This window comes from Scyliorhinus torazame, chromosome 21, assembly GCF_047496885.1.
Source record: "Scyliorhinus torazame isolate Kashiwa2021f chromosome 21, sScyTor2.1, whole genome shotgun sequence".
In the NCBI taxonomy this organism is placed as follows: Eukaryota; Metazoa; Chordata; class Chondrichthyes; order Carcharhiniformes; family Scyliorhinidae; genus Scyliorhinus; species Scyliorhinus torazame.
This window is the reverse complement of record NC_092727.1, coordinates 45,544,048-45,572,035: the sequence shown is the minus strand read 5'-3', so window position 1 is coordinate 45,572,035 and position 27,988 is coordinate 45,544,048. Positions and strand designations below refer to the sequence as shown.

Sequence of the window (27,988 nt, the reverse complement as noted above, 5' to 3'; positions counted from 1 at the left end):
ACTTGCCAGAAGTAGCCATCCTCAGACCAACACAAGTAAGGTCACTTGTTGACCGTCTTTCTATCCAGTATCGTACAAACAGGTTGCACAATTTTTCCTTTATAAATGAAATAAAAGACTTTGAGTCTTTCCATTTGGTATTTGTGCTATCTTATCCGTCTAAAGAAACCCTGAAAAGAAGTGCAACACAAATGCGTGACTGCAGGATCCTAATAAAACAGTTAGTGAAAATGTAAAAAGAGCCCCGAAAGTCAAAAAGCAGCTCTTGAGAAACTTAAACTAGGCATTTTTTCTTTCTCAAATAGAACCCTCGGGTTGCAGGCGAGAATATTTTGAGCACTGGTATTAGGGATTTGGATTTGGGTTTATTGTCACATGTACTGAGATACCGTGAAATGTATTGTTCTGCATACGTTCCATACATGAAAAAAATCATAGGACATACAATAGATACACAATGTAAATACAAAGATACAGACATCGGGTGAAGCATACGGAGTGTAGTGCTACTCAGTCGAGAAGACGTGTGGAAAGATCAGTTAGTCCATAAGAGCGTCATTCAGGAGTCGGCTAACAGCGGGAAAGAAGCTGTTATTGAATTTGTTAGTCAGTATTCTCGGACTTTTGTATCTCCTGCCCCATGGAAGAGGTTGGAAGGGAAAATAACCCAGGTGGGAGGCGTCTTTGATTATGCTACCCACTTTACCAAGGCAACGGGAGGTGTAGACCGAGTCAATAGATGGGAGGAGGGTTCGCGTGATGGACAGGGCTGTGTTCACGACTCTGTTGTTTCTTATGGTTTTGGGCCGAGCAGTTGCCATACCAGGCTGTGATGCAGCCAGATAAGATGCTTTCTATGGTGCACCTGTAAAAGTTGGTAAGAGTCAATGTGTGGACATGCCAAATTTCCTTAGTTTCCTGAGGAAATATAGGCGCTGTTGTGCCCCTTCACATGTGGAGCAGACGAGGTTGCGGAAGGATGTTAGTAAATCAGTTGGGTTTTCATGGTAAATGGTACCTTCCTGGTGATAATTATATTATATACTTATCAATCTTTTCAATTTTCATAACTTGCCATGATATGATTTGTACTTCTGAACTCTTGGTTTTTAGTCCTGTGACATCAACTACTAAGCTACTATGCCCATTTCTTACCTTCTCTCCCTGGTTCAGTTTATGTTTCCATCCATCCATTTGTGAAAAACCTTGTGAAAGTGGCAAATGTAAAAGTTATAGCACCCCTTTAAGAGTGGGTTATGATTGATTTAATAGAACTTATTGGTATAAAAGTACTAAATTGTGACAGCTCTGTTACCTAGCTTATCAAGTTTGTGGAATTGATCCATTTCAATTTTATTTTAAATTTCATGTTTGTTTTGAGGGAAGATAATTAAGAAAGTTTTTGCTTCCTTATGTGTTGTCAGTTGCCTGAAAAGACTATTTCATAAACATACTTGTGTAGAAGTGGAGCAGGCTCTTTGCCTTTCAATTGTATCTCTGTTGCAAGTTTCAACCCAGCTGTATTAAAGCTGAGATGACCACTCGGCTCTTTGGCAAGTTGCTAAATAATTGCCCTGTGACAAAAGTGATCAGAAGCGAGCTGATGATGATAATGCTCGGAGCCAGATCTGATGTAACAAGAGAAGGGGAATCTGCGTTGAAAGGGAAAGGACAGACATGGGTCTCCACACTTCCAAGCTGCTGACTTTGAGCAGCATTGTCAAGGAGCGTTAGTGTTGGAGCTGTTTGGCTAATTGCCGTACTGATGATGAACCTCTTGCAAGGTATAAAGAGTTAGGGGTGCTGCTGTCCTGGCATTCCTAACTAATCAATTCCAAGAACTGAAAAATAGATGAGTCATAAAATCTAATTTGTCCTTCTAATATTTTAACTGCCCTAATTGTATTGTTCAATCTGCCTCAACTATATGATTTTGCCTGCATTGTCCATATCATTTTATTCATGTTTCCTATATTTTCTTTATTGAGTTTCCTATACATTTTTGACTGCCCTTCCAATTGTGTGTTATTTGTGCTTGCTCTCTCATGCTATTTGGCACCAGTTGACACTGGAATAAAATGCCTTCACAGTTTGAATGCATGTTAAGTGCACAGCGAAGAGGTTCTGAAAAGGAAACTGCAAATGTACTCACATTGTCTTTTGTGCTATATGACTTAACAGGTGGAACAATTTACCAGCCGGTAACTATGGTAACCTCTCAGGGTCAAGTGGTGACCCAGGCCATTCCTCAGGGTACAATACAAATCCAGAACACACAGGTGAGAGATGTGGACAGTTTCTATACAGTTCTTTGTGTATTGGCTTTTGAGGCGGTCAAGATGCAAGCAGTAGAATTGTTAACTTAAGTCTAACGTTTGAAGCTTCTTGAGATTGAGTTAGCACCAGAGACCAAGAACCCCCTCAATCGGATGAACTGGACAGGTGTTACCTGGGGTTCACTGACATTTTTCCCAGTACCTCACTTATGATCTAATTAGAAGTGCACCCACGTGGTCCCACCTCATATAGAACAATTGCTGAACTTGAGATTCGGCCTAATGGCAGACATGATCATTAACACACGATACTTAATGACTGGAGCCTAGTGAGAGAACCATGAACGCAGGATAATTAAAAAAATTAATTATGGAATGTGAGTGTCGCTGGCTAGGCCAGCATTTATTGCTCATCCCTAATTGCCCTTCAGAAAGCGGTGGTGAGCTGCCTTCTTGAACTGCTGCAGCCCCTAAGTTGTAGGTACACCCACAGTGCTGTTAGGGAGGAAGTGACAGGATTTTGATCCAGCTACAGTGAAGGAACGGCGATATGTTTCCAAGTCAGGAGATTCTGGGCGGGAGTGTTCACGGTCCTAGCCAGGATAGTGGGGGAGGAGGTGGACCCGGACCCTTTGGTGGCGATATTTGGGGTTTCAGAGAAGCCGGAGCTCATGGAGACGAGGAAGGTGTGGCATCGCCACCGGGGGTACCGACTTGGTTGGGTAACCTGCACGACTTCCTGCCCTTGGGGAAGATAAAGTATGAGTTAAGGGGCTCTGCAGAGGGGTTTGAGAAAAGGTGGGGATATTTGTGACCAATGTTTGAGGAGCTGTTCGTCATGGGTGGGGCGGGCGTGTGAAAAAGGGGAAAACATTTGTAAAGGCTGTATAGTTGATTGCTGGGAAGTATGTTTCCCGGGGTGTTTATTTGTTGTAACCTGTTTTGATACATGTTTGTAAGAAAATACATTGCAAAAAAATGTTTGCAAGTCAGGGTGGTGAGTGATTTGGGGAGGAACGTCTTGGTGGTGGTATATTAACTGAATCCCAGTGAGAGAATCCTTATCGTAGAATGGCTACAGCACAGAATAAGGCCATTCAGCCCATCATATCTATGTTAGTTCTCTGAAGGAGAGATTCACCTAGAGCCACTTTCCCACCTGCTCCCTGTAACTCTGCACGTTCATGATTTTTAGATAATCCAATTTCTTCCTGAATGCCTAGGTTGAACCTGCTACCAATGTCCTTTCAGGCAATGTTTCCTGATTCTAACCACATGCTGTATGAATATATTTTTCCTCATGTTACCATTGCTCCTTTTGCCAAGTACCTTAAATTTGTGCCGGCTTGTTCTTGTTCCTTCCACCGCTTGGTCTAGGTCATGAGTCTAAGGAAAATTAGAAAATCATGGCCAGTGCTCTGCAATTTCCACTCTCGCTTTCCGTGGTGATTTTGGATAATTCTCATCCTCCTGGTGCCTTGTCATCTTTAAGTACAGATGGCCTATCCAATACCACCTCCTTATCAATTTAAAATCCTTCAAGTGTCTGAAATACCTAGGGCTGGATTCTTCGCACCCTGACGCCGAGATCGCGTCTGGCGCTGGGGCGGAGAATCCAGCTCTACGCATGGAATCGGGACCGGAGCCGGTTCCTCGATTCTCCGGCCCCCGAAAAGCGTACGCCATGCCGCGTATCCTCCACCTACGGCCATTGCCAGAGGCCCGCACTGCTATTCTCCGCCCCCGACTGGCTGAAGTCCCGACGCGTGGATCTAATATGGTTCCTACCGTTGGGGAAACTCACGAGGGGCTGCGGATTTAGTCCGCGGCTGCCTTGGTCGGGGACGGGCCGTTTGGAGGGCAGGGAGGGGCCTCATACGGGACCGGGGTATTTTTTAGCAGGCGGTCCGGGTTGGGCATGTGTGTGTCTGCCATGGAATGCGGCACGGCGGCTGGAGGCTGCCGTCGTGTGCATGCGCAGCGGAAGTGCGGGGTCCGTATTTGTAGCTGGAACTGCGAGCATCACGATGGATCACTGCTAGCCCTTTGCAGGGCTGTGAATATGTGGCCTTTTGACGCCAGTTTTTCTGGCGTGAAAGGCCACAGTTTTCACGACAGTGTGGGGACATATTCCTTGAAACGGAGAATCCAGCCCCTAACCTTTCACCATGGCCTGAATTGTAAGGATAACTGGTGCTCGCCGACTCCACCAGGCAGTCAGATTGGCCAGCAGCTTTCCAGCCCATCCAGTCATCGCGCTGGTGGTCTGAAGAGGCACTGCAGGGAACTTCCTGGCACTAAGTCCCGGGACCCTGAGGACAGGTAAGTCGCAGCGGACCCAAGGCAAAAAGCATAGGGAACATTTGGGATGATGGGGGGAGAGTGAAGAAAGTTGCAAGGGGGCAGCCTGAGTCCGGAGGAATAGGCTTGGGGTGGGAAGGTGGACCCGGAGGTTACCAGGCCTTAAGGGGATGGTGCCCGCAGTCACAAGGTGCATTCTGGCAGTGCCACCCTGTCAACCCCCCCCCCCCCCCCTTTCACCCTTCACAAAAAAAAAATCTGGCCTTTACCCACCCCTGAACTGCCATCCGCCCACCAACCTAAAAATTGAGCCTGGACTGGAAACGTCTCAAGTGGCCATTAATTAGGGCAAGGGCGGGCTTTCCTTTCGAGCCACTGCTCACCCCAGTGTGAAATCACAACCAAGTCGGGATGGTCTGGAATCCTGAGGAAATCCTGCCCATGCAATATCGCCCTCCCCCACCCGCCGTCACCTCAGAACACACTGTTTGTGTGGCAGGGTTGGGGGGGGGATTCTGGCCTGTGACCTGTGCTGTATCTTTTTCCCTGGTAAAGACATGCAAAGTGTATTAATACCTCAGTTATGCCCTAAATGAATACTTTTCTTCAGTGTTCACAAAGGAGAGGGGCCATGTTGTTGAGGAGGATAGTGCGGTACAGGCTAGTAGGCTGGAGGAGGTAGATATTCGGAAGGAAGATGTGTTAGAAATTTTGAGAAGCCTGAGGATAGATAAGTCCCCAGGGCCTGATGGGATATATCCTAGGATTCTTTGGGAGGCAAGAGGTGAGATTGCAAAACCTTTGGCTTTGATCTTTATGTCCTCACTGTCTACAGGAATAGTGCCAGAAGACTGGAGAGAGGCGAATGTTGTCCCTTGTTCAAGAAAGGGAATAGGTATAACCCTGGGAATTATAGGCCAGTTATGCTCACTTTGGTCATAGGTAAATTATTGGAAAGGGCCCTGATTTATGATCATTTGGAAAGATACAGCTTAATCCAGGATAGTCAGCACGGATTTGTGAGGGGTAAGTCTTGCCTCACAAGTTTGATTGTATTCTTTGTGGAGGTAACTAAGTGTGTAGATGAATGTAGAGCAGTTGATGTCGTATACATGGATTTTAGTAAGGCATTTGATAAGGTTCCCCATGGTCGACTCATGCAGAAAGTAAGGAGTCATGGCGTAGAGGGAGATTTGGCCGATTGGATCAGTAACTGGCTATCACATAGAAGACAGAGGGTGGTGGTAGATGGTAAATCTTCATCTTGGAGCCCAGTCACCAGCGGTGTACCACAGGGATCAGTGCTGGGTCCTCTGCTATTTATGATTTTTATCAATGACTTGGATGATGGAGTTGAAGGTTGGGTTAGTAAATTTGCTGATGACACCAAGATTGGTGGAGTAGTGGATAATGTGGAGGGCTGTTGTAGGCTGCAGAGAGACATTGATAGGATGCAGAGCTGGGCTGAAAAGTGGCAGATGGAGTTTAACCCTGATAAGTGTGAGGTGATTCATTTTGGTAGGACAAATTTGAATGCGGATTACAGGGTTAACGGCAGGGTTCTGAAGAATGTGGAGGAGCAGAGAGATCTCGGAGATCATGTCCATAGATCTCTGAAAGTTGCCACCCAAGTGGAAAGAGCCGTGAAAAAAGCCTATAGTGTGTTAGCATTTATTAACAGGGGGATTGAGTTTAAGAGCCGTGAGGTTATGCTGCAGCTGTACAAGACCTTGGTTAGACCACATTTGGAGTTTTGTGTGCAGTTCTGGTCACCTCATTAAAGGAAGGATATGGAAGCACTGAAAAGGGTGCAAAGGAGATTTACCAGGATGCTGCCTGGATTGGAGGGTAGGTCTTATGAGGAAAGGTTGAGGGAGCTAGGGCTTTTCTGATTGTAGCGAAGGAGGATGAGAGGTGACTTAATTGAGGTGTATAAGATGATGAGAGGGATAGATAGAGTGGACGTTCAGCAATTTATTTTCTCGGGTGGATGTAGCTGTTACAATGGGGCATAACTATAAGGTTCATGGTGGAAGATATAGGAGGGATGTCAGAGGTAGGTTCTTTACTCAGAGAGTGGTTGGGGCGTCGAACGCACTCCCAGCTATGGTAGTGGGGTCGGACACTTTAGGAACTTTCAAGCGGTTATTGGACAGGCATATGGAGTGCACTAGAATGATTGGAGTAGGTTGATTTGATCTTAGTTTCAGACTCGTTCGGCACAACACTGTGAGCCGAAGGGCCTGTACTGTGCTGTACAGTTCTATGTTCTATGCCCCCTGCCTCCATGCATACATCCCCTTTATGGCCCCTTGTCATCGTTTTACTATTGATATGCCTATAGAAGACTGCTGGATTCTCTTTTTATTTTGGCTGCCAGTCTCTTCTCAAACTCTATTTCTGCTTCCCTTATTTGCTTTTATAATTCCCTTCTGAACTTTCTATATTCTGCCTGGTTCTCTGATGTATTATTGAGCTAAAAGCTGTCATAACTTCCCTTTTTCTTCTTCATAACCTCTTTCGCTTGACATCCAGGTGACTCTGGATTTATTTGCCTTATCTTTTCTCTTTGTGGGAATATACCTTCACTGTTCATGAACTATCTCCTTTCCAAAAAAAAGGTAGCCCATTGTTCATTTACCGTTTGCTTGCTAACCTTTGAATCTAATTTATCTGGGTTAGATCCATTCTCCCCCTTTGAAGTTAGCTTCCCCCCCCCCATTGATTGCTCTTCCTCTGGATATTCCTTGTCCTTTTCCAGGACCAACCTAAACCTAATGGTACAATGGTAGGGAGAAATCAGTCCCACTCGTGAAAGGAATGAGAACAAGAGGGCACAGATTCAAAATGATCAGTGAAAGAGGTAAATGTGGTATGAGTAAAATAATTTTTCATGAAGCGAATGGTTAAGGTCTTCCGGAATGCATTGCCCAAGAGCGTGGTGGAGGCAGATTCAACTGAAGCATTCAAAAGGGAATTGGGCTGTTATCTGAAAAGGAAGAATATGCAGGGGTTGCGGGGAGAAGATGGGGGAGTGACACGAGATGAGTTGCCTCTGCGGAGCGCTGGTGCAGACACTTTGGATCAAAAAGCCTAGTCCTACGCCGTAACAATTGGATGATTCTGTCATTCTCCATTTGCCTACAGAACAACAGTGACTACATCTAAACAGTAATTTACTGGTTTGAAAGGGTTTGGGAAATCTTGAGGAGATGACTGTCACGGGGTGAAAACAAATTTGTTTGTTGTTGAATTCACCCACACCCAGTTATGGAACGGGTTAGAGCTGGCCTTTTTCTTTCTCGACCTGGATTGAAATTTAATCGGAACTGATGGGATAGCAGTCCCCTGTGTTTGCTGGCCTTAAGCATTCTGTTGAAATTAAGTTGTGCAGTCCCAAATCAGTTCCTTGTGTGCATGGGCCAACAGTACAAATTACTAATTGATGCTGAATTGCCAAACTTGCTTGGATTTTCGAAGTTACACCAGTCATCACGTAGCCACTTGCAATTAGTACAGTTGGGATACTCATAAGAGTAACACATGGCTGTGGGGTTGAATATATGCGCTACATCGGAGCGTGCTTGATGTTTATGGTAGCTACCTAGCAATCCTCATCTTGAGCAAAGAATTCACACAAAACAAAGGCATGGCAAAAGTGGGGCAGTATTTTTAACAGATTCTGCACAGTCAAATCATTTGGCTAGTTGTGCTGGCGTAGGTAATGTTATTGCATGTTTTCTATGGAAAGGCAGTAGTGGCAGCAATTTGACACTAACTGTAATTACCTCAGTACCATTCTATATACTAATAACCACCGTGGGGCTTGATCACACCAGTTAAAACATTGTTAATCAGGCCAGTTGACTTGCATTTGTTTTTGGCGGGGGTTGGGGGGCGGGTTGGGGACTGCGGGGTACAGGGAACATGCTAACTGTGAAATTGCATCGAAGGTGACAATTTCTCATTGGCTTTCACCCAGTGCTCCTACACAGATGTCTCATTAATTTTTTTTTTTGCATAAATAGAATTCTGCTGTGCGCCTTTACAAGTGCAACCATTCATTAGCACTTGCTGTGAGGCAATCATTGAACGTTTTCCGGGACTGTGAAGAAATATAAGTTGTGTAAAAAAAACTGGTGTAATAATCATAGGCCTTAAAGGGGCCTTACCACTCATGATTTTGACCAGAATTGCATGTGAACTACCTCTTCTGTGTATGTGAAGCACTAGTATGCACATACAGCAAGTAACTAGGGAAGCTCATAGAATGTCATCATTTATTGCCAGGGGAATTGAATACAAAAATATGGAGGTTATGCTTCAGTTATATAGAGCTATCAGTGAGACCACATCTGGAGTATTGCATACAGCACTGGTGGCCGGAATTCTCTTTTTCCACTGCCAGTGCACCCCAGAACATTGGTGTCCATGTGGTGTGGGGTGGCTTGAATGGGAAATTCCACGGACAAGTTGCCGAAAGATATAATCCCGCCGCCAGCGAATGGCATGCCACCGAGAAACACGCAGTTGGAATACCAGAGAATCCAGCCCCTTTTTTAAGAGAGGATGTAAAAGCATTGGAAGCAGTTCAGAGAAGGTTTACCAGACTCAACTAGATTAGGCGGTTTGTCACATGAGGAATGATTGGACAGGCTGGACTTGTATCCGCTGAAGTTTAGAAGAGAAAGAGGTGACTCGATTGAAACATTTAAGATCCTGAGGGGTGTTGACAGGATGGATCTGGAGAGAATGTTTCCGCTTGTGGAAGAATCTAGGACTAGGGGTCATTTAAGACAGATGAGGAGAATTTTCTTTTTTGTCAGAGGGTCGTGAGTCCTTGGGACTTTCTTCCTGTATAAGTGGTGGAAGCAGAATCTTTGAATAATTTCAAGGCTGAGGTGGAGAGGTTATTGTTAAGCAATAGGTTATTGGAGGTAGATGGGATGCAGATTTTAGGTTACTTTTCAGGGAGACTTGGAAACGATCAGTCATAATCCCACAGATAATAGAACATAAGAACCAGGAGCAGGAGCAGGCCATCTGGCCCTTCGAGCCTGCTCCGCCATTCAGTGAGATCATGGCTGATCTTTTGTGGACTCAACTCCACTTTCCCGCTTTGCCAAATACATACACCAAATATCTGAACCTGTGGTTTCTCTTGTAATGAGCAGGATTTCTATTGCAACAACAATTATCATCAGTGGGGTAAAACTGACCTGTCTCACTTTGGTCTAAACCCAGCTCACATTCCTGCCATTCAGCCATGATCTTATTAAATGGCAGAGCAGGCTCGAGGGGCAAAATGGCCTCCTCTTGCTCCTTGGTTATATGTATGTTTGAACTAGGTACAAGAAGGTCGAGCACTGTTCAAACTGAGAATGCCAGCCATGCAATCGCCTCACAGCATAAACTCTGATTTTACCTTTGTCCAAATTCTATAACATAGGAAAGTGTAACACCTACGAATGTGTATTTATTTGGTGCCTTTGATATAGTAAAATGGTCCAAAAGACTTCACAGAAGCATTTTGTTACAATCCTGTTAAAGACCATTAACGTTTAAAGTAATTAACTGACAAAACTACGCCACAAGATATCATATTTTTAAATAAACATAAACTTTATTGTGTTTATAAACCAATCAAGCATCACTAATTTAACACGAGAGCATATAAAGACTTATGTTATAAACGTAGTCCTACTTTTACTTCTCAAGAATCCCCTTACCGTACAAAATCTTAAACATTCATACACTTTTTCCTGGTTCCAACCCCAAATGGTCAGTGTTCCAGCTATCCAGCTATTCTCCCAAGGTACAAAATGTAATGGGAGTCTTTCCATCAGTTTCTGGCTAAGTGACCCTCCAACTATCTTTAAAATGTCACAACTCTGGATTCCACAGCTCAAAGCATGGGCCACACTGCAGCTCCTGTGCAGTGGCTTAAAACCCATGAGAAAACACCCTTGGTTTCCATTTGCCAGCTGCTACGGTTTCAAAAAGCAACTTTCAGAACAAGGTTAACTACCTTTCACTGAGACGATTCCTGTAGATTTCTTCCCCCTAATTTCCAGCTGAACAAATCTTCCGATTGTCTTTCCCCTAACCAGCTTTGTTTTATGCTGAATGCCAGCTCCCAATAGCAGGCTGCATCATGAATGATAGATTTAGCATTTACTCTACTTCAAGTGAGGTATGGCTTTATCTCTCAACTTCCAAGGGATTGAGACCCAAAGCTGACACAGCCTCTTATTTACTTTTCCAAATATTAACTAATCTTGCCTGCTGGTTATGTACTAACCAAATTCACTTTGGTAAACGCAAAACAAAGAACCTCACTAAGCTCCTTCCATTTTCAGGGCAATGTGACACTGTGGGTGCGATTCTCCGGCCTCGTTACACTCTCGCTCAAGCGAAACGAGGCTGGTGAATGTTTTGTTATGCTCTTGACGTAGCATAAGCTGCTTTCTTGATGTGCACTCTGAGAAAGGAAGGTTCAGATTTGGAAATAGCTTTAACACGTTTATTAATGTTAACAATTCTCCTACTTGGATTTGACTCTCCTGTTAATCCTTCTATAGCTACTCAGACTGACGAACCAGTCTGCTACAATCCACGTGGTGGGTGTGATGTGTTTCAATCAACCCTGTGTCTGTACTCACTGAGTGTCTCCACTGGAAAGAGACTGAGCATGTGTGATGTGTCCTTTTATATGGGTTGGTGTAATTCCCTCCTATGGTATTATCACCTCTGTGTGTATCTTGACTGCCCATTGGTCATGTCCTATCTTACTGACCTATAGGTTGACTGTATGTGTGTCATGTCTCTGGTGCTCCCTCTAGTGTCTAACTAGGTGTAGTGTACGTACATTAACCCTTTGTGTACTTACAGTGATGTATATCACCACTGTTCATAGCGGGGGAGAGACCAAAATCGAGAACTGCGGCAGGCACCAAACAGTTTGCGATGCAACGGGCCCGCTCCCGTAGGCGAAATCGGGATCTCGCCTTAGCGTGGCGAGAAACCAATTATCATCACTTAAGCCCGATTTCCAAACAATTAACGAGAGCCACCCCATATCCAATGACCTCCTCGCATTCAGCGGCCTCCCCAGCAAGTGGTCAAGCTGCCACCAACAAGTACACCTTTTTTAAAAAATGTGAACCTGGTGGAAGGGCTTCTGTGGGGAGCCGAGGAGAAGAGTAGCAATCTTTGGTCACAGGCAAAGAGCCTGGGGGCTCTGGGATTGCTGCCACTGTGCTCGGCGGGGACAGGGGGACCCTCAGCTGGGGGTGGGGGACCCTCCGCAGGGATGGGTTGCCATAGAAGGGTAGGGCTGGGGGCAACCTCTCGCGGCATCACCATGCCAATCCCTGGATCGTGTTTACGCATTCCAGGGGCAACCCTTGTACGTGACCGTCTGCCCCAACGGCCACCCATAACCCCAGCCGACTGCCAAGGCGCTTTGGCCATGCAGCTGAAGGCTGTTGCTAGTAGGGAATTGGCAATCATGGTTAACTGACCACTTCACACAACCCAGGTAGATTCTCGTGGAAGGCGGGCCATGTAACATATGGGCGTCATTGTCCAGCATCCCAATCACACCTTGATGCCTGGACACTATGCCTGAATACTGCGGGAGGCAACGCCACACACTCCGCAGCCAACATTCAACCACCCAGGGGATGGGACACAGCTCCGGGCACATGTCTACGGCCGGAGGGTGGGTGGGTGCCACGGGAAGGGGGAGATGCCTGGAGAGATGGGCCAAAGGTTCAGAGGTCGGCCCGCGTTGCGGAAGAATGTGACAGAGGCATCATACTGGTTGTGCACAAGGGTCTTTAATGTGTTTAATACAAGTCCAGACTCTCCCGATGGTGCCGCCGCCCCACCCCCGATCTACCCCCTACCCCCTCCTCCGGTGTCTGCAGTGATCTGCGTTCTTTGCCCTCCTAGCTCGACTGATATGTTTAGGCGTCTCCTCAGGATGCATCTGGGTGGAGGCAGCCAGCTGCTTATCTCGTCCAATGGCCTTCGATGCCCCTCGCTGGCATCATCGGGGGGCTCTGGGGTCGGAGGGCCCCGGCTCACTTGTCGGCGGCCCTGTCCCGTGTGTTGTCTTTGAGACGCAGCCTCATCAAAGTGGTGAAACACTGGGGAGCTGGTGGCCACGATCCCCACTCCATGGGCCCGGATTGCCATCTCCTCCCAGTCGGTGCCCATAGAGCCCTGGGGCCTACCTTGGGAAGGAGGGGCAACTGGTTCAAGCTCCGGCTGCCCCTACATCACCTGGCTCTGCCAGCCTTAGCGATCCCCATGGACCCCTCAGTGCCCATGACGCCCTAGGCAATGCTCTACAGTGACTGGGACATGTTCTGCAGCACCTTGTCGATGCCCACCTGCAACTAGGACAAGCTCCACAGCGCCTCTGCAATGCCCATCTGAGAGCGGGGACATGTCCCGCAGAACCTCATCAAGGTCAACCTGCTACTCGGTGACATCCGCCAGCGAGTCAGACATTCTGCCGAGGCCCAACTGCGCGACACCTTGGGCACCTTCACTAATGGTGCCCGCTCTCGTGCACCTGGCTCTCCACTGCAGTCGCTGCCGTAACAGTGTTGACCTAGGTGCCACGCATTGGTGGTGACATCTCCTGCACCTGTAGCTTCTGCGGCTCCTCCAATTGGCTATGGATCTGCTGAAGTAATGCTGACATCTCTCTGAATGTCCCGGCTGCTCCCTATTGTCTCTGACAGCTCCGGGTAACTCTGTTAACTATGTTCCACGGACTTAGCACCATTGTGGGCAGGACCCAGATCGCAGTGTCTCGTGAGATCTCGTTAGAACCACCTTCAGGAGTCCCGGAAGAGGCCTCTACAGGATCTATTGGTCGCGTCCTGCCCCGATTTCGGCAGGACGCGGCCGATAAATCACGCCATTAGAATTTTCGTCTGTAGTGGTGAACTAAACGCACCGGCAAGACGGCTCCTCAGAGATCTGGGCAGCAGTTAAAAGGGTGCCCCAATCTCAAAGTGTAGTTGAAGGTCCCCCACAACACCCACCCAATGACATGCTGAATCCCCACAGACATGGGTAACACCCCCAACCCTCAGCCCCCAAGGGGCAAACTCCCCTCCCATCATTAAAAGTTAGCTTGACAGCCCCCCCACCCCGCACCCCAATGCCCAAGCATGAAGGTGACCCTGCCCCACGCCCATCCATCCTTGTGGGCATCAGGGTATCACCCCCCCCATCCCTCCTCCCTGTACCCAAGTGAGCATACCCCGCTGTGTGGTGGCCTTGGGGCCCCCCACCTTTAGGACCCCCCTTTTCAGGAGCCCTCTCCCCCAACTTTTATACCCCCCCCTTTCACCCCACCTTCCATGGGCATGGCCTCTTCAGACCCCGCTCCTTAGTGCCAACAGGGAACCCTCATGCCCGAGCAGTGCCAATCTGCCGCCCGAGTGCCAGAGCCGCACGCCTGGCCGCCGGGGGCAGTACCAGGGCACTGCCCTGTCCCCGACCAGCCTGGGAGCTCCATTGGCCTCTGAGTCCCCCGGCCTGGCCATTATGCCTGGTCTGGAGACCAGTACTGATCCACGCCTGAGTGAGGCCCAGCCGGCGCAACTGGTGACTCCCGGGAGCCAGGAGAATGTGGCCTCAAATAGACTGTGCATGTATAGACAGCGCCAGGCATAGTGAGTCGGATGACTCGCAATCGGCTCGGCGCCTGGTACGAAACGCGCTTTGAACCTCTCCAATGATACACCCGGCGCAATGGATCGATGTCGGGCGCAACACGGTGGGAAAATCCTGTCCCATATTTTCAGTACAGTGTTAGGACCATATTTCCCAGGATTACATGTTCTGGCTTATTAAGTCAATATGGTCCTAACCTTTTAAGTGTAATAAATCCAAACCTTTTGAATTGCTTTTAATTCAGGGTTGCACATCTGTTGCTCAAGCATTTGCCCCAATTTTCCACAGGGAAAACATTTAAATTACAGGGTTAGGTGGGGGGTGGCCCAGGGTGGCCCAGGCGATTAGACACCTCTGGGTGGGGTGTCCCAGGCTATTAGAGACCTCTGGATGGGGGTGCCCCAGGCTATTAGAGACCTCTGGGTGGAGGTGTCCCAGGCTATTAGAGACCTCTGGGTGGTCGGGCTCTGGGCAGGGTGATACCCTGGCACTCCTGCTGGCACCTTGGCACTGCCACTCTTTGTTCATTTCTCCTCTGCCTGATCTTGTGAGTTTTGATTAGACCGGTGTTTCACAAAACATGAATTAAAAGCAGAACTTAGGCTTTTGGAACCACCTGTGTCTCAGGACCAAGCAGTCCAGGATCTCCAGCCCTGTAGCCAATCCCTTGACAAAGTCTCTTTAAACATATTCCTGTACTACATTGGAGCCTTCCTTAAGGGTCTACGATTCAATGGGGGAGAATTAAGGTGCGACACAAATCACTTTATGATCATTTATAATAAATGCTAATAAGTATAGAATTATGCAACGCATGTAACTTGTACTTTCTGAGTTATGGAGAGCTCTCAAGAGAAAGCTCATATCTGCCTATTTAGGTCATAAAATATCCTTTGGTCCTGATCAAAACAAAAAGAAATGAGAGTTCTGGCTAACATTCTTCCATTCTTTTCTCAACTCATACCACCAAAATGCCAGCCATCCTGTTATTTAGCGAGGACCTTTTATGCAAATTAATTTGTATTTGCCTAATTAATAGGCTTTAAGGTGCGTTAGAACTTCCTGTGGGTGTGAAAGTCGGCATATAAATACTATTTATTTTTATACTGCTTGCCAACACGGTGCGTTTTACGACATTGGTGTGAGAACTCCTCAAAAGGCTGCATGTCCCAGGGTTTTTACCAGTTGTCTCCAGGCTCACGGAAACCTTGTGCAGTTGGTAGCTCCCTTCACCTGAGTCAGAAGATTGTTGGTTCAAGTCCCACTCCAACATAAAGAAGGCTGGCACGGCAATGCAGTACTGAGGGAGGACTGCCCTGTCAGATGTACCCTCTTTTAGATAGGTCGTTAAACTGAGGCCGCATCTGCCTTCTCAGGTGGACAGAAGAGAACCCATGGCAGTTTTACAAAGAAGAGTGGGAGAATGCCCACTGTCCTGGTCATTATTTATCCCTCAATCAACATCGCAAAAAATGTTATCTGTCATTATCACAATGCAGTTCGTGGGTGTTTGCTGTGCACAAATTGGCGGCTGTATTTCCAACATTACAGCAGTCACTATGTTTCAAAAGTTATCCATTGGTTGTAAAGCATCGACACCCAATGGTTGTAAAAAGTGCCATATCAGTGCAAGTCTTTTTTTGTCCCAGTTACTAAGAATGCAAGTCAGCACAACAGGTACAAACTGAAAAGTTTAGCACAGGTGTCAGAGGGAACAAAGGATGATATCTAGTTCTGAGAATGGTGTTCAGCTAGGTACTGAAGACTACTGAATCATTTAATCAGATGTGGTGATGGGGAATCATGGGTTTTGATGGAAAATCTTTGTGATGTTTGTTAAGGTTGTGTGTAGCACATGGCATATTGCATTTGTGATGAAGCCTGTACTTAACCTTTCCGAGTGTTCGGAGCTCCGATTCCTAACCAACCTTGGGACTGCTGTACTTGTGCCGGCCGAGAACTGGCTGCACTTGCACAGTTCGGTTCTTTTATATTCTTCAAGTCGAGGACCAGCCCTCTGTGGCTGCGAAGGAGGAAGAAAGAAGAATGATGCAAGAATGCAGATCAGATTACCTGGAACAGAGCGCCATAGATGAGTGAATGACCCAGGGAGCAGTGTGAGGGACAGGGAGAGGTCCCAAACCAAGGAGGGGAATGGGGAGAGGGACCAAAAAGAAGTTCCGGGTAAGGGTTAAAGACAGTTGAGTTAAAAGAAGGGAGCAGAGAAATCGGCTCTGAATTCAAGAAAGCTGCAGGGAGCAGACTTTAAGCAAACTGAGCATAAGAAAAGCCCCGAAGATCCAAGAAGACAGCCAAAGGTTGGTGACTTGGTGCGACAGGTTACTGGGGCAAAGGTACCACTTTGGAGCAGTAGTGTTCTGCTCGATGTGACCAAAGATCTGAAACTATGTTTGGAAGATGAATCTTGATTGTACCAGGGGAAAGGAATTGTGGAAGGTGGGATTGAAACCCTGCGAGGTGGGTCATTGTTTAAGATGTCCAAGTGGGAGTGACTTTAGAGAGAATGCCAAGATAAGATCTTAAAACAACGAAACCCTTGTGAGAAAGCCAAACTTTCAGCAACATTGGTTGGCTAACAAAGCGATAAATCTGTGGAAGGGTTATTGAGAAACCCACGGGATCTATTTTGGTTGCGGCTGTTAGTTATTTTGTAATGTGGTATGTTCAATCACAGGTTGCCTGTTAATTTACACGTATCTCATACCCCTGTATGTTAGAAGGGGGACGACGACTTACCAGGGGTAAGCCATGGGGTACGGGCCTCTGGCACGGAGTCTGTCCCTGTTGCTCAGAAGGGAAGGGGGGAGAGGAGCAGAGCATTAGTAATTGGGGACTCGATAGTCAGGGGCACAGATAGGAGATTTTGTGGGATCGAGAGAGACTCACGTTTGGTATGTTGCCTCCCAGGTGCAAGGGTACGTGATGTCTCGGATCGTGTTTTCCGGGTCCTTAGCGGGAGGGGGAGCAGCCCCAAGTCGTGGTCCACATTGGCACTAATGACATAGGTCGGAAAGGGGACAAGGACGTCAGGCAGGCTTTCAGGGAGCTAGGATGGAAGCTCAGAACTAGAACAAACAGAGTTGTTATCTCTGGGTTGTTGCCCGTGCCACGTGATAGTGAGATGAGGAATAGGGAGAGAGAGCAATTAAACACGTGGCTACAGGGATGGTGCAGGCGGGAGGGATTCAGATTTCTGGATAACTGGGGCTCTTTCTGGGGAAGGTGGGACCTCTACAGACAGGATGGTCTACTTCTGAACCTGAGGGGCACAAATATCCTGGGGGGGAGATTTGTTAGTGCTCTTTGGGGGGGTTTAAACTAATGCAGCAGGGGCATGGGAACCTGGATTGTAGTTTTAGGGTAAGGGAGAATGAGAGGATAGACGTCAGGAGCACAGATTTGACGTCGCAGGAGGGGGCCAGTGTTCAGGTAGGTGGTTTGAAGTGTGTCTACTTCAATGCCAGGAGTATACGAAATAAGGTAGGGGAACTGGCAGCATGGGTTGGTACCTGGGACTTCGATGTTGTGGCCATTTCGGAGACATGGATAGAGCAGGGACAGGAATGGATGTTGCAGGTTCCGGGGTTTAGGTGTTTTAGTAAGCTCAGAGAAGGAGGCAAAAGAGGGGGAGGTGTGGCGCTGCTAGTCAAGAGCAGTATTACGGTGGCAGAGAGGATGCTAGATGGGGACTCATCTTCTGAGGTAGTATGGGCTGAGGTTAGAAACATGAAAGGAGAGGTCACCCTGTTGGGAGTCTTCTATAGGCATCCAAATAGTTCTAGGGATGTAGAGGAAAGGATGGCGAGGATGATCCTGGATAAGAGCGAAAGTAACCGGGTAGTTATTATGGGAGACTTTAACTTTCCAAATATTGACTGGAAAAGATATAGTTCGAGTACATTAGATGGGTCGTTTTTTGTACAATGTGTGCAGGAGGGTTTCCTGACACAATATGTTGACAGGCCAACAAGAGGCGAGGCCACGTTGGATTTGGTTTTGGGTAATGAACCAGGCCAGGTGTTGGATTTGGAGGTAGGAGAGCACTTTGGTGACAGTGACCACAATTCGGTGACGTTTACGTTAATGATGGAAAGGGATAAGTATACACCGCAGGGCAAGAGTTATAGCTGGGGGAAGGGCAATTATGATGCCATTAGACGTGACTTGGGGGGGATAAGGTGGAGAAGTAGGCTGCAAGTGTTGGGCACACTGGATAAGTGGAGCTTGTTCAAGGATCAGCTACTGCGTGTTCTTGATAAGTATGTACCGGTCAGGCAGGGAGGAAGGCGTCGAGCGAGGGAACCGTGGTTTACCAAAGAAGTGGAATCTCTTGTTAAGAGGAAGAAGGAGGCCTATGTGAAGATGAGGTGTGAAGTTTCAGTTGGGGCGATGGATAGTTACAAGGTAGCGAGGAAGGATCTAAAGAGAGAGCTAAGACGAGCAAGGAGGGGACATGAGAAGTATTTGGCAGGTAGGATCAAGGAAAACCCAAAAGCTTTCTATAGGTATGTCAGGAATAAGCGAATGACTAGGGAAAGAGTAGGACCAGTCAAGGACAGGGATGGGAAGTTGTGTGTGGAGTCTGAAGAGATAGGCGAGATACTAAATGAATATTTTTCGTCAGTATTCACTCAGGAAAAAGATAATGTTGTGGAGGAGAATGCTGAGACCCAGGCTAATAGAATAGATGGCATTGAGGTACGTAGGGAAGAGGTGTTGGCAATTCTGGACAGGCTGAAAATAGATAAGTCCCCGGGTCCTGATGGGATTTATCCTAGGATTCTCTGGGAGGCCAGGGAAGAGATTGCTGGACCTTTGGCTTTGATTTTCAAGTCATCATTGGCTACAGGAATAGTGCCAGAGGACTGGAGGATAGCAAATGTGGTCCCTTTGTTCAAAAAGGGGAGCAGAGACAACCCCGGCAACTATAGACCGGTGAGCCTCACGTCTGTAGTGGGTGAAGTCTTGGAGGGGATTATAAGTGACAAGATTTATAATCATCTAGATAGGAATAATATGATCAGGGATAGTCAGCATGGCTTTGTGAAGGGTAGGTCATGCCTCACAAACCTTATCGAGTTCTTTGAGAAGGTGACTGAACAGGTAGACGAGGGTAGAGCAGTTGATGTGGTGTATATGGATTTCAGCAAAGCGTTTGATAAGGTTCCCCACGGTAGGCTATTGCAGAAAATACGGAGGCTGGGGATTGAGGGTGATTTAGAGATGTGGATCAGAAATTGGCTAGCTGAAAGAAGACAGAGGGTGGTGGTTGATGGGAAATGTTCAGAATGGAGTTCAGTTACAAGTGGAGTACCACAAGGATCTGTTCTGGGGCCGTTGCTGTTTGTCATTTTTATCAATGACCTAGAGGAAGGCGCAGAAGGGTGGGTCAGTAAATTTGCAGACGATACTAAAGTCGGTGGTGTTGTCGATAGTGTGGAAGGATGTAGCAGGTTACATAGGGATATAGATAAGCTGCAGAGCTGGGCTGAGAGGTGGCAAATGGAGTTTAATGTAGAGAAGTGTGAGGTGATTCACTTTGGAAGGAATAACAGGAATGCGGAATATTTGGCTAATGGTAAAGTTCTTGGAAGTGTGGATGAGCAGAGGGATCTAGGTGTCCATGTACATAGATCCCTGAAAGTTGCCACCCAGGTTGATAGGGTTGTGAAGAAGGCCTATGGAGTGTTGGCCTTTATTGGTAGAGGGATTGAGTTCCGGAGTCAGGAGGTCATGTTGCAGCTGTACAGAACTCTGGTACGGCCGCATTTGGAGTATTGCGTACAGTTCTGGTCACCGCATTATAGGAAGGACGTGGAGGCTTTGGAGCGGGTGCAGAGGAGATTTACCAGGATGTTGCCTGGTATGGAGGGAAAATCTTATGAGGAAAGGCTGATGGACTTGAGGTTGTTTTCGTTGGAGAGAAGAAGGTTAAGAGGAGACTTAATAGAGGCATACAAAATGATCAGGGGGTTAGATAGGGTGGACAGTGAGAGCCTTCTCCCGCGGATGGAAATGGCTGGCACGAGGGGACATAGCTTTAAACTGAGGGGTAATAGATATAGGACAGAGGTCAGAGGTAGGTTCTTTACACAAAGAGTAGTGAGGCCGTGGAATGCCCTACCTGCTACAGTAGTGAACTCGCCAACATTGAGGGCATTTAAAAGTTTATTGGATAAACATATGGATGATAATGGCATAGTGTAGGTTAGATGGCTTTTGTTTCGGTGCAACATTGTGAGCCGAAGGGCCTGTACTGCGCTGTATCGTTCTATGTTCTAAGACAAGACCAGAGTGAATGGTGGAGCAGGCCCAAGGGCCGAATGACCTCCTCCTCCTATTTTCGATGTTTCTAAGACAGGTATTGTAAATCGTTTCCTCTTTCGGAACTTGTGTCGTGACATTTAGTTTTGTTTTCTCCAAACCCGTGGAATCCTATGGCTTTATTCATTTTGTAAGTGCCTTGAATCTCAAACCTTATCTACTTTAAACAAAACATTTTTGGTCCCCAACCAGATTTCCCCCCATGTCCCATATCTGGCCCAGGATCGCAACATATTTAGGACATTGGGTGAAATTAAACCGTTCTGATTTAATCTGAGATTTTCTTGTTATACAATTCAGTATTGCTTTCGTATTTGAAAATGCCACACCATTAACTTTTTTCCATGAGTTTATTTCTTCTTACACCTCCTCCACGTGTGATGATTGAGCTCATTAGCACCTTTTCTTCGTAAAATTGAAGCCCTGGGCTGATTGCAGTTATTATGGAAATAAAATGAACTAGCGCTTTGAAACTGAGCAGCTTCCCTGCCATTACCTATATTTACCACTGAATCCTTGCTTCTCAAATAACCCTTTAACCCCGCCTGTGTGCTTCAACATACTGTTCCTCTTTTTGACACACTCCTGCCTGGTTTCTTGCCTCTGCTACCAAACCACGCTTTCCACTCGTCCCCCTTGCACACTCAGTTCCCATGTGGTTCTGCCCACTCCCCCACATGCTCTGTTGCCAATTGGCACTGGAGACGCCAATAATGTTGCTCTTTTTAATGAGTGGAATACTATCCCACCAGCGTCTCCAATGATGTTGCCAAATTAACTAGATATGGCAGTTATTAATGATAATATTGCTTTTCAGAGTCGCCATGTATCAAATGATACCACCACAAGGCTTTACCGGATATTGATCAAAGACCAAACAACCAGTTAGTCAGTTCAAGTTCAAAGATAGTTTATTTACACACAAGGATTACTTCGACATGCAACACAAAACACTACAAGTTAAACTACACCTAACAACTACAATAACCTATACTTAACTTCAGGGCAACCGGGTCTTTGCAGATGAACAAGGCCTTTGTTCGGATATTGTCTGGCTGGATAGAAGAAGTGACTTTGTTCCTGCTGGGCTCATCTGTCTGGTAGCGATCGTTGGTCTTGAACTTGTCTTTTTGTCGTAATGCTACACTTGGTTTTAGGCGTAGGCCGGGGCCAAGAGAGACCGAACTAATGGCTGTGTCTCTTTTTCTCCCTCTGGGATTTTGTGCTCTTTGGGTGGTTCTTAGCTTTGGACCCAAAAATTCGACAGGCTTCGATCACTGCCTTCGATTTTGGCCAATAAAGGGGCGGGTGCCTTGATGGCTGGGCATGTCCTGAGCGGTCATTGACCTTGGCTGTTTGGGCTTTCTTAGCAAAGGGAGTGGCGCCGGTTAGTCTGCATCTGTATCGGTTACCTGAATACAGTCCTTTTGTTCTGGAGAAATGGGCCATTAGAATGCAAACTAGCGGGGGTTTCGATCGCGTCTAGCTATCTGGGTTGCAAATACACACACAAGCTCTGAGTGTGTCTGAGTCCTGGGTTGGCCATAATTCCCATGGTCCTTTGCAGGTAGCCATCTACATCCCGTCTCTTGATCCTGAACGCGAAGCATGGTTGATCACACTGTTGATCCCTCATCCGTCATTGGTATGCCGGTTACCCTTGGTCAAGGACAGGTTCTACTCTACTCTGTCCTATGTTTTGGAGCATTTACCTAAGTTTTATTAACAGATCATACATTCATAATCTCTAAGGGGTCACTATAAAACATTCAACTGTTGCACATTTAACTTATTCGCACAAGGGAATATCTAACTATCACTATCTAAGCTACTCTCATGCTGCTGGCAAATATAAAAAGGAACTTATGTACAATACAAAAGTTTTAAACCAATGGCAGCATCACATTTTACTTAACTTATCAACGTTACAGAAGCGTACAATCTTTATTTTTATCGGTGGTTACATTGTTCGTTGGGTTGGGTGAATTCCGAAGAAGGGGGCTGGGAGTGTATATATCGGGGAGCGGGAGGCTCCTTTTCACCATTTGCGGAGTCTAAGTGTCTGGATGACACTGCAGATTATCACTATCACCAGAAGGACCTCTACTGTGTAGGAAAGGGAATCCCATTTAACAATGTTTTTGCACCAAGTGGAGGTATCCGTGTTTATCTCTATGTGTGGTGTGGTGTCCGGGCTAGGGGTATCATGTTGTGTGGTCATGTTCGGGGCTGGTGTGGTGTAGGGTACAGAGCTTGTAACGCGTGCAGTTGTAGGAGTCCAGCGATGATCACAATGGAGGTCATCAGTCCTGTCTTCATCTTGTCTTCTCTCCTTTGTTCTTCGTACATTCCTGAGGGTGCAAGCATAATATCTGTTATTATCTTTGGGTAACATCTCATTTTGTTCATCTTTCTCTCGTTAACTTCAATTACCCATTAGAATCGTCACCATGTGTGACTCCCTCATTATTTTTTTGAAATACCATTTTGGAGAGCCAAGAAATGCAAATTGTTAAAGTACAGAGACTCTCGCAGCTTGTGGTCGATGCTTGGAGTGGGCGGACAATCTCTTCGACCAGTCTTTCTTAAATCACAACCATGGGAGGTTGACGCTTATCTTAACTAGCCGAATTTTAGGGCGGCCGGTTTTATAAAGTTTCTCCGCCCCAGGGTCCAGAGGTAGTTCGCGTATAGCAGCATATATGTGGCAACCAAGTGTGTCAAACATGTAAATAGCAGGTGGGGAAGCGACCAAAGAGTCGCGGGAGGTAAAGAGTTGAGTGTACAGAGTGTGGCAAAGGGCATTCTTTAAACCACAATAAGAGCAGAGAAGGAAAAACTAAGACCTGCCAAAGACAGTGAAAAGTATAAAGAACCATTCCAGAATACTCAAAGTGATGGGAACATGAGGTGCGTGTGGGCAAGAATGGGTGGGATTCCCGGGTAGGGCGGTGATCAGTGCCGTTGCTTCCTACCTGGGTGACCAACGAGCGGGAAGAATTTGTAACATATGTGAGATCGGAAGAGTAAACTGTATCAAGAAATTTTGTGTCTGGCCGACATTAATTAAAACCATGTAGCAATAAAAAAGAAAGGAGGAAATAAAAGGCGGGCAGGCTCCATCAGTAAATAGGACACCGTAAATCTGGACACCTCCGGGTTCTGTATCGAAAAGCGTTGTAAAAGGGTTACCATAACGGGAGTCCGACTCTGAATCGTCACCATCTCCCGGTTGCCAGACCCGTGTCTGCCGTTTTTGTGCCGTGGCCGCGTGGGCCATCGTGGGATCCGAATCATCATGTCTTACCAGTCTACAAAAGTTGTTGCGGTGCCAAAGAGGGGTTTGCTTGTCATGAGGGGCGGCGGCAGTGAAGGGCAAATTACTGTTGTCAGGCGGTGGCGGTGGCTCTGGCTGTGGAAGGGGATATTGGGGGCCAAACATATCCTGGGCGTGGGTCCAGGGGCTGGAGTGGCTAGGGCCAGGGAGGTTGTACCAGTGGTCAGTGATCGTGGTCAATTTGGGGAGGCTGGCGCTATCGGCTGAATCAAGCTCAAGGTGGAAAGTCGTACTTGTGGGCAGAGACGAGGTTGGGTCTGTGGGCGTGGATGTGCTGTCAAGGCTGGGGGAGGGTTGGACTAGGTTGTCGATGGGTGGGGCGGAATCATCTGCTATTGCCAGGGAGATGTGGTGGGAGTGGCTACATTGGGGTCCATAGACTTTGAGCTGGTTGATGTAGAACAAACCAGTTTTACCATTGGGGTACGTTATCTTGTACACAGAGCGGCTCACTTTGTCCTAAATGGAGTAGGGTCCTGCAAATTTAGGGGAGAGGAACGAACTGGGATTGTACAGGGAAACCATCACTTGCTGATCGACTGTATACTATACGGGGTGGACTGTTTTATCAAAGCAAGCCTTACTCTGTTTTTTCCTAGTGCCTAGTCGGACAGCTGCAGCGAGCTGTGCTGCTTTAATATTTTTCGTGAGTTTTTGGACTGCTTTTCATGGGTGAGGGCGGTGAATGTGGGTGAAATCGAGACCTAATAAATATTCAGTTCCTTTCATGGGTTGTCCGGTCATGAGAGTGTGGGGGGTGAAACCTGTGGAACTGGATACTGTGTTCCTAATAAACATAAGGGTGAAGGGGAAGACTGTGTCCCATGTGGTGTTATGCTGTTGCACCATTTTTCTAATGGTCGCTTTCAAGGTGAGATTCATTCGTTCGACAATGCAGCTGGATTGGGGGGGTGATACGCTATGTGAAATTTTTCCTTGATTCCAAAAATCGTTGGGACATTTTGCATGACTCTGCCGGTGAAATGGGAACCTTTGACTAAATGCTGCGGTGAAGACCCCAGCGTGTAAATATCTGTTGGGTAAAAACCTTAGCTGTGGCTTTCGCTGTGTTCGTCCGGGAGGGAAACACTTCTACGCATTTTGTAAATGTGTCGATTACTACTAATACATATTTAAAACCATTTCTACAGGGGGGGAGGGGACCAATGTAGTCAAGCTGTAAATTTGTCCATGGGCCATTAACAGGTCGGGTGTGTATCAATTGTCCTTTCTTGGAGTATCTTTCAGGATTGTTCTGTGCACAGACTAAACAATTCTCAACATAATGCGTGATGTCTGCTTTTAAATTGGGCCACCAGCACAAAGGTCTTAAATGGGCAATGGTATTGTCGATCCCCTGATGTTCATGTCCGTCATGAAACTGGTAAATTATCTGGTTTCTGTCCTGGGTGGGGACCACATAAATTCTATTTCTCAAAACTATTCCGTCCTGTACCATCAGTGTGTCCTTGAATTTGCCATAGAGGGCTGGGAAGTTACCGCCTAAAACTTGCTTAAGAGTGTCGCCTGCCTTTTGGGCCTGGGCTAAATCTTCAATATTGGTCTGTGAAACCTGGACTGCGTGTATCGGTTCACTTTCGGGGGGTTGCCAAATGTGACCTTGTCGTGAGCCTGACTTAGCTAAGGTGTCTGCCTTTACGTTACCGGGTGGGGAGGAACGATGATGGCTTCTCACTTTGATTATGCCATATGTGCGGTCTTTTGCTGTCTTAAGGATATGCTTCAGCAATGGGGCTGGGGGTAGGGGTTTACCACCTGCGGATACGAATCCTCGAGATTCCCACAGGGGCAGAAATTCTATCAAACTATTGCAGACATATAAACTGTCCGAATGTATGTCCGCTGGGGTCGGAAAGGAATCTGGGTGCTGCACTACATATGCTATCGCTGCTAATTCGGCTGCTTGTGATCCCAGATGGCCGGGCAATTTTAAAGATATTTCCTCTAATGCGTGTACTGTGCGTCTTCCACATAAATTCCACAACCAGTTATTCTCTTTCCATTCTCAATGGTGGAGGAACCGTCTACATAAATCTTTGAAGCGTTGTCCATGGTCTGGGGATTCTGTGTCCTGATGCCTGCTCGTGTGTGTAATGACTTCGGAATAAAGGGTCCTGTGTGGTGTTTGGCTGCAATGATCTGGCACTCATGTGGGGTTCCTGCATACTGGGGGTTGTCTGCCAAAAATGTGTGGGTCTTTGTACGTTTAACTGTCATGTCCCTTCCTTGTAACAACAGTCCAGCGAGCTGCTCTAATCTGGCTGGCTGAACCGCCCTTTAACCTACCATCTAACAATAGCTGTGTTGGTGTGTGCTCGGTTAAAATCGTTACTGGGTTAAGGCCTGTGATACATGCAAAATACTGCACTGCCCAAAAGACTGCAAGCAAGTGCCGTTCACAGGTTGTAAATCCTTGCTCTACGGGACCCAAAACTCTTGAGGCATAGGCTGTGGGTCCTAAGCGATCATGTCGTTCTTGCAGGAGTACTGCTGATAGGGTTCGGTCGGTGGTCGCTACTTCTATGGCGTAGGGAGAGTGTGGGTCTGGAACTTGCAAAGCGGGGGCTATGCCTAGGGCACATTTTAATTCATCGATGGTGCCCGTGTGCTGAGGAAGCTATTCCCATAGGAGCACTGAGAGTGGGGCTGCTTTTGTGGCACAACCATCGATATGGTTCCTACAATATCCAACTAATCCTAAAAATGACTGGAATGCAGTGACATTGTGGGGCAGGGGCAATTCAACTATTGACTCAATTCGTTTGTGTTCAATCTCTCTCTTCCCATGGGTGATAATGGTGCCTAAATAAAGGACCTTTTCTTTTAAGCTCTGGGCTTTTTTCGGGTTAACCTTGCATCCAATTGATTGTAAGAGACCTAGCAATTCTGAAAGAAGCTTAACATGCTCTTCCTTTGTGTCCGTCTGTAGGGGTAAGTCATCCACACACTGAATAAGGCATTCGGGGTGGGAAAATTTGGGAAGTCCGTTGCCAATTGTCGGTGAAAAATGGAGGGGGAGTTGTGGAAACCTTGCGGGAGGCATGTCCACGTATACTGCTGTCCTTGAAATGTGAACGCGAACTTGTATTGACAGGCCTTATCTAAGGGAATGGACCAGAAGCCATCGCTAATGTCCAGCACTGTAAAATATTTTGCTTGTGCTCCCTGTTTGAGCATGGTTTCGGGACTCGTGGCAATCGTGGGGGCTGCTAATGGGGTGACCTTGTTGAGCTCTCGGTAGTCAATGGTTAATCTCCAAGAACCGTCGGGTTTCTTTACGGGCCAAATTGGGGCATTATTTGTTGAGGCTACGGGCCAAATTACTCCTTGATCTAGTAAGCTATTGATGACTTTTGAGATCTCACTCTCGGCTTGCTGTGGGAAACAATATTGCTTCTGGGGCTTGGGATCGGGGCCTGTAATTGTGACCATGCCTGTGACCTTCCCACAATCATGTTTGTGTTGGGCGAAGGCCGCTTTATGTTTTTTGACAACCTCTCTAATTGTTTGGTCTGTACTAATTGTTTACGGATCAAACCAATAGTCTCCTACTGAGCAAATCCTATGTTCGTAGCCCCCTACTGTGAGCGTGGTGGGGGCACTCACTGTTTTGGCCATTTTCCATACACACCTATTCACGGGGTCAAAGGAAAGGTTGTGGGAGCTCATAAAGTCGATTCCTAGAATGTGCTCAGCTCTTTGGGTAAGTTGACTAAAACAACGGGGTGCCTGGTGTTTATGGTTCCCATCTGAATATCTACAGGGGCTGTAATGTATCCCTGCTGTACATGTCCTGTAAATCCACTAAGGGTGATGGTGTCTGTGGTGGGCCATTTGTCGCGCTGAAACACTGCGGAGGAGTTTAAAGTGGTGCGGGACCCTCCTGTGTCCCACAGGAACTCTACTGGATGTCCCCGGACTGTGGCTGTGACTACTGGTCTGCCTGATATGTCCCAGAGTGCGTCGCAGACCCAAGTTGGGGAGTCCGAATACCGTTAATCTGTGGTAT

General features: G+C 47.0%; 1 protein-coding gene across 11 annotated transcripts in view; it reads left to right on the top strand.

Moving 5' to 3' along the window:
• The window catches only part of pknox2 (pbx/knotted 1 homeobox 2), a 786,965-nt gene that overhangs the window by 638,323 nt on the left and 120,654 nt on the right, over window positions 1-27,988 (top strand). For all 11 annotated transcript variants that reach the window (XM_072486729.1, XM_072486738.1, XM_072486735.1 and 8 more), the window contains one exon: window positions 2,182-2,279. In XM_072486729.1, the coding sequence (XP_072342830.1) occupies window positions 2,182-2,279 (98 nt within the window). The remainder of the gene's footprint in view (window positions 1-2,181; window positions 2,280-27,988) is intronic.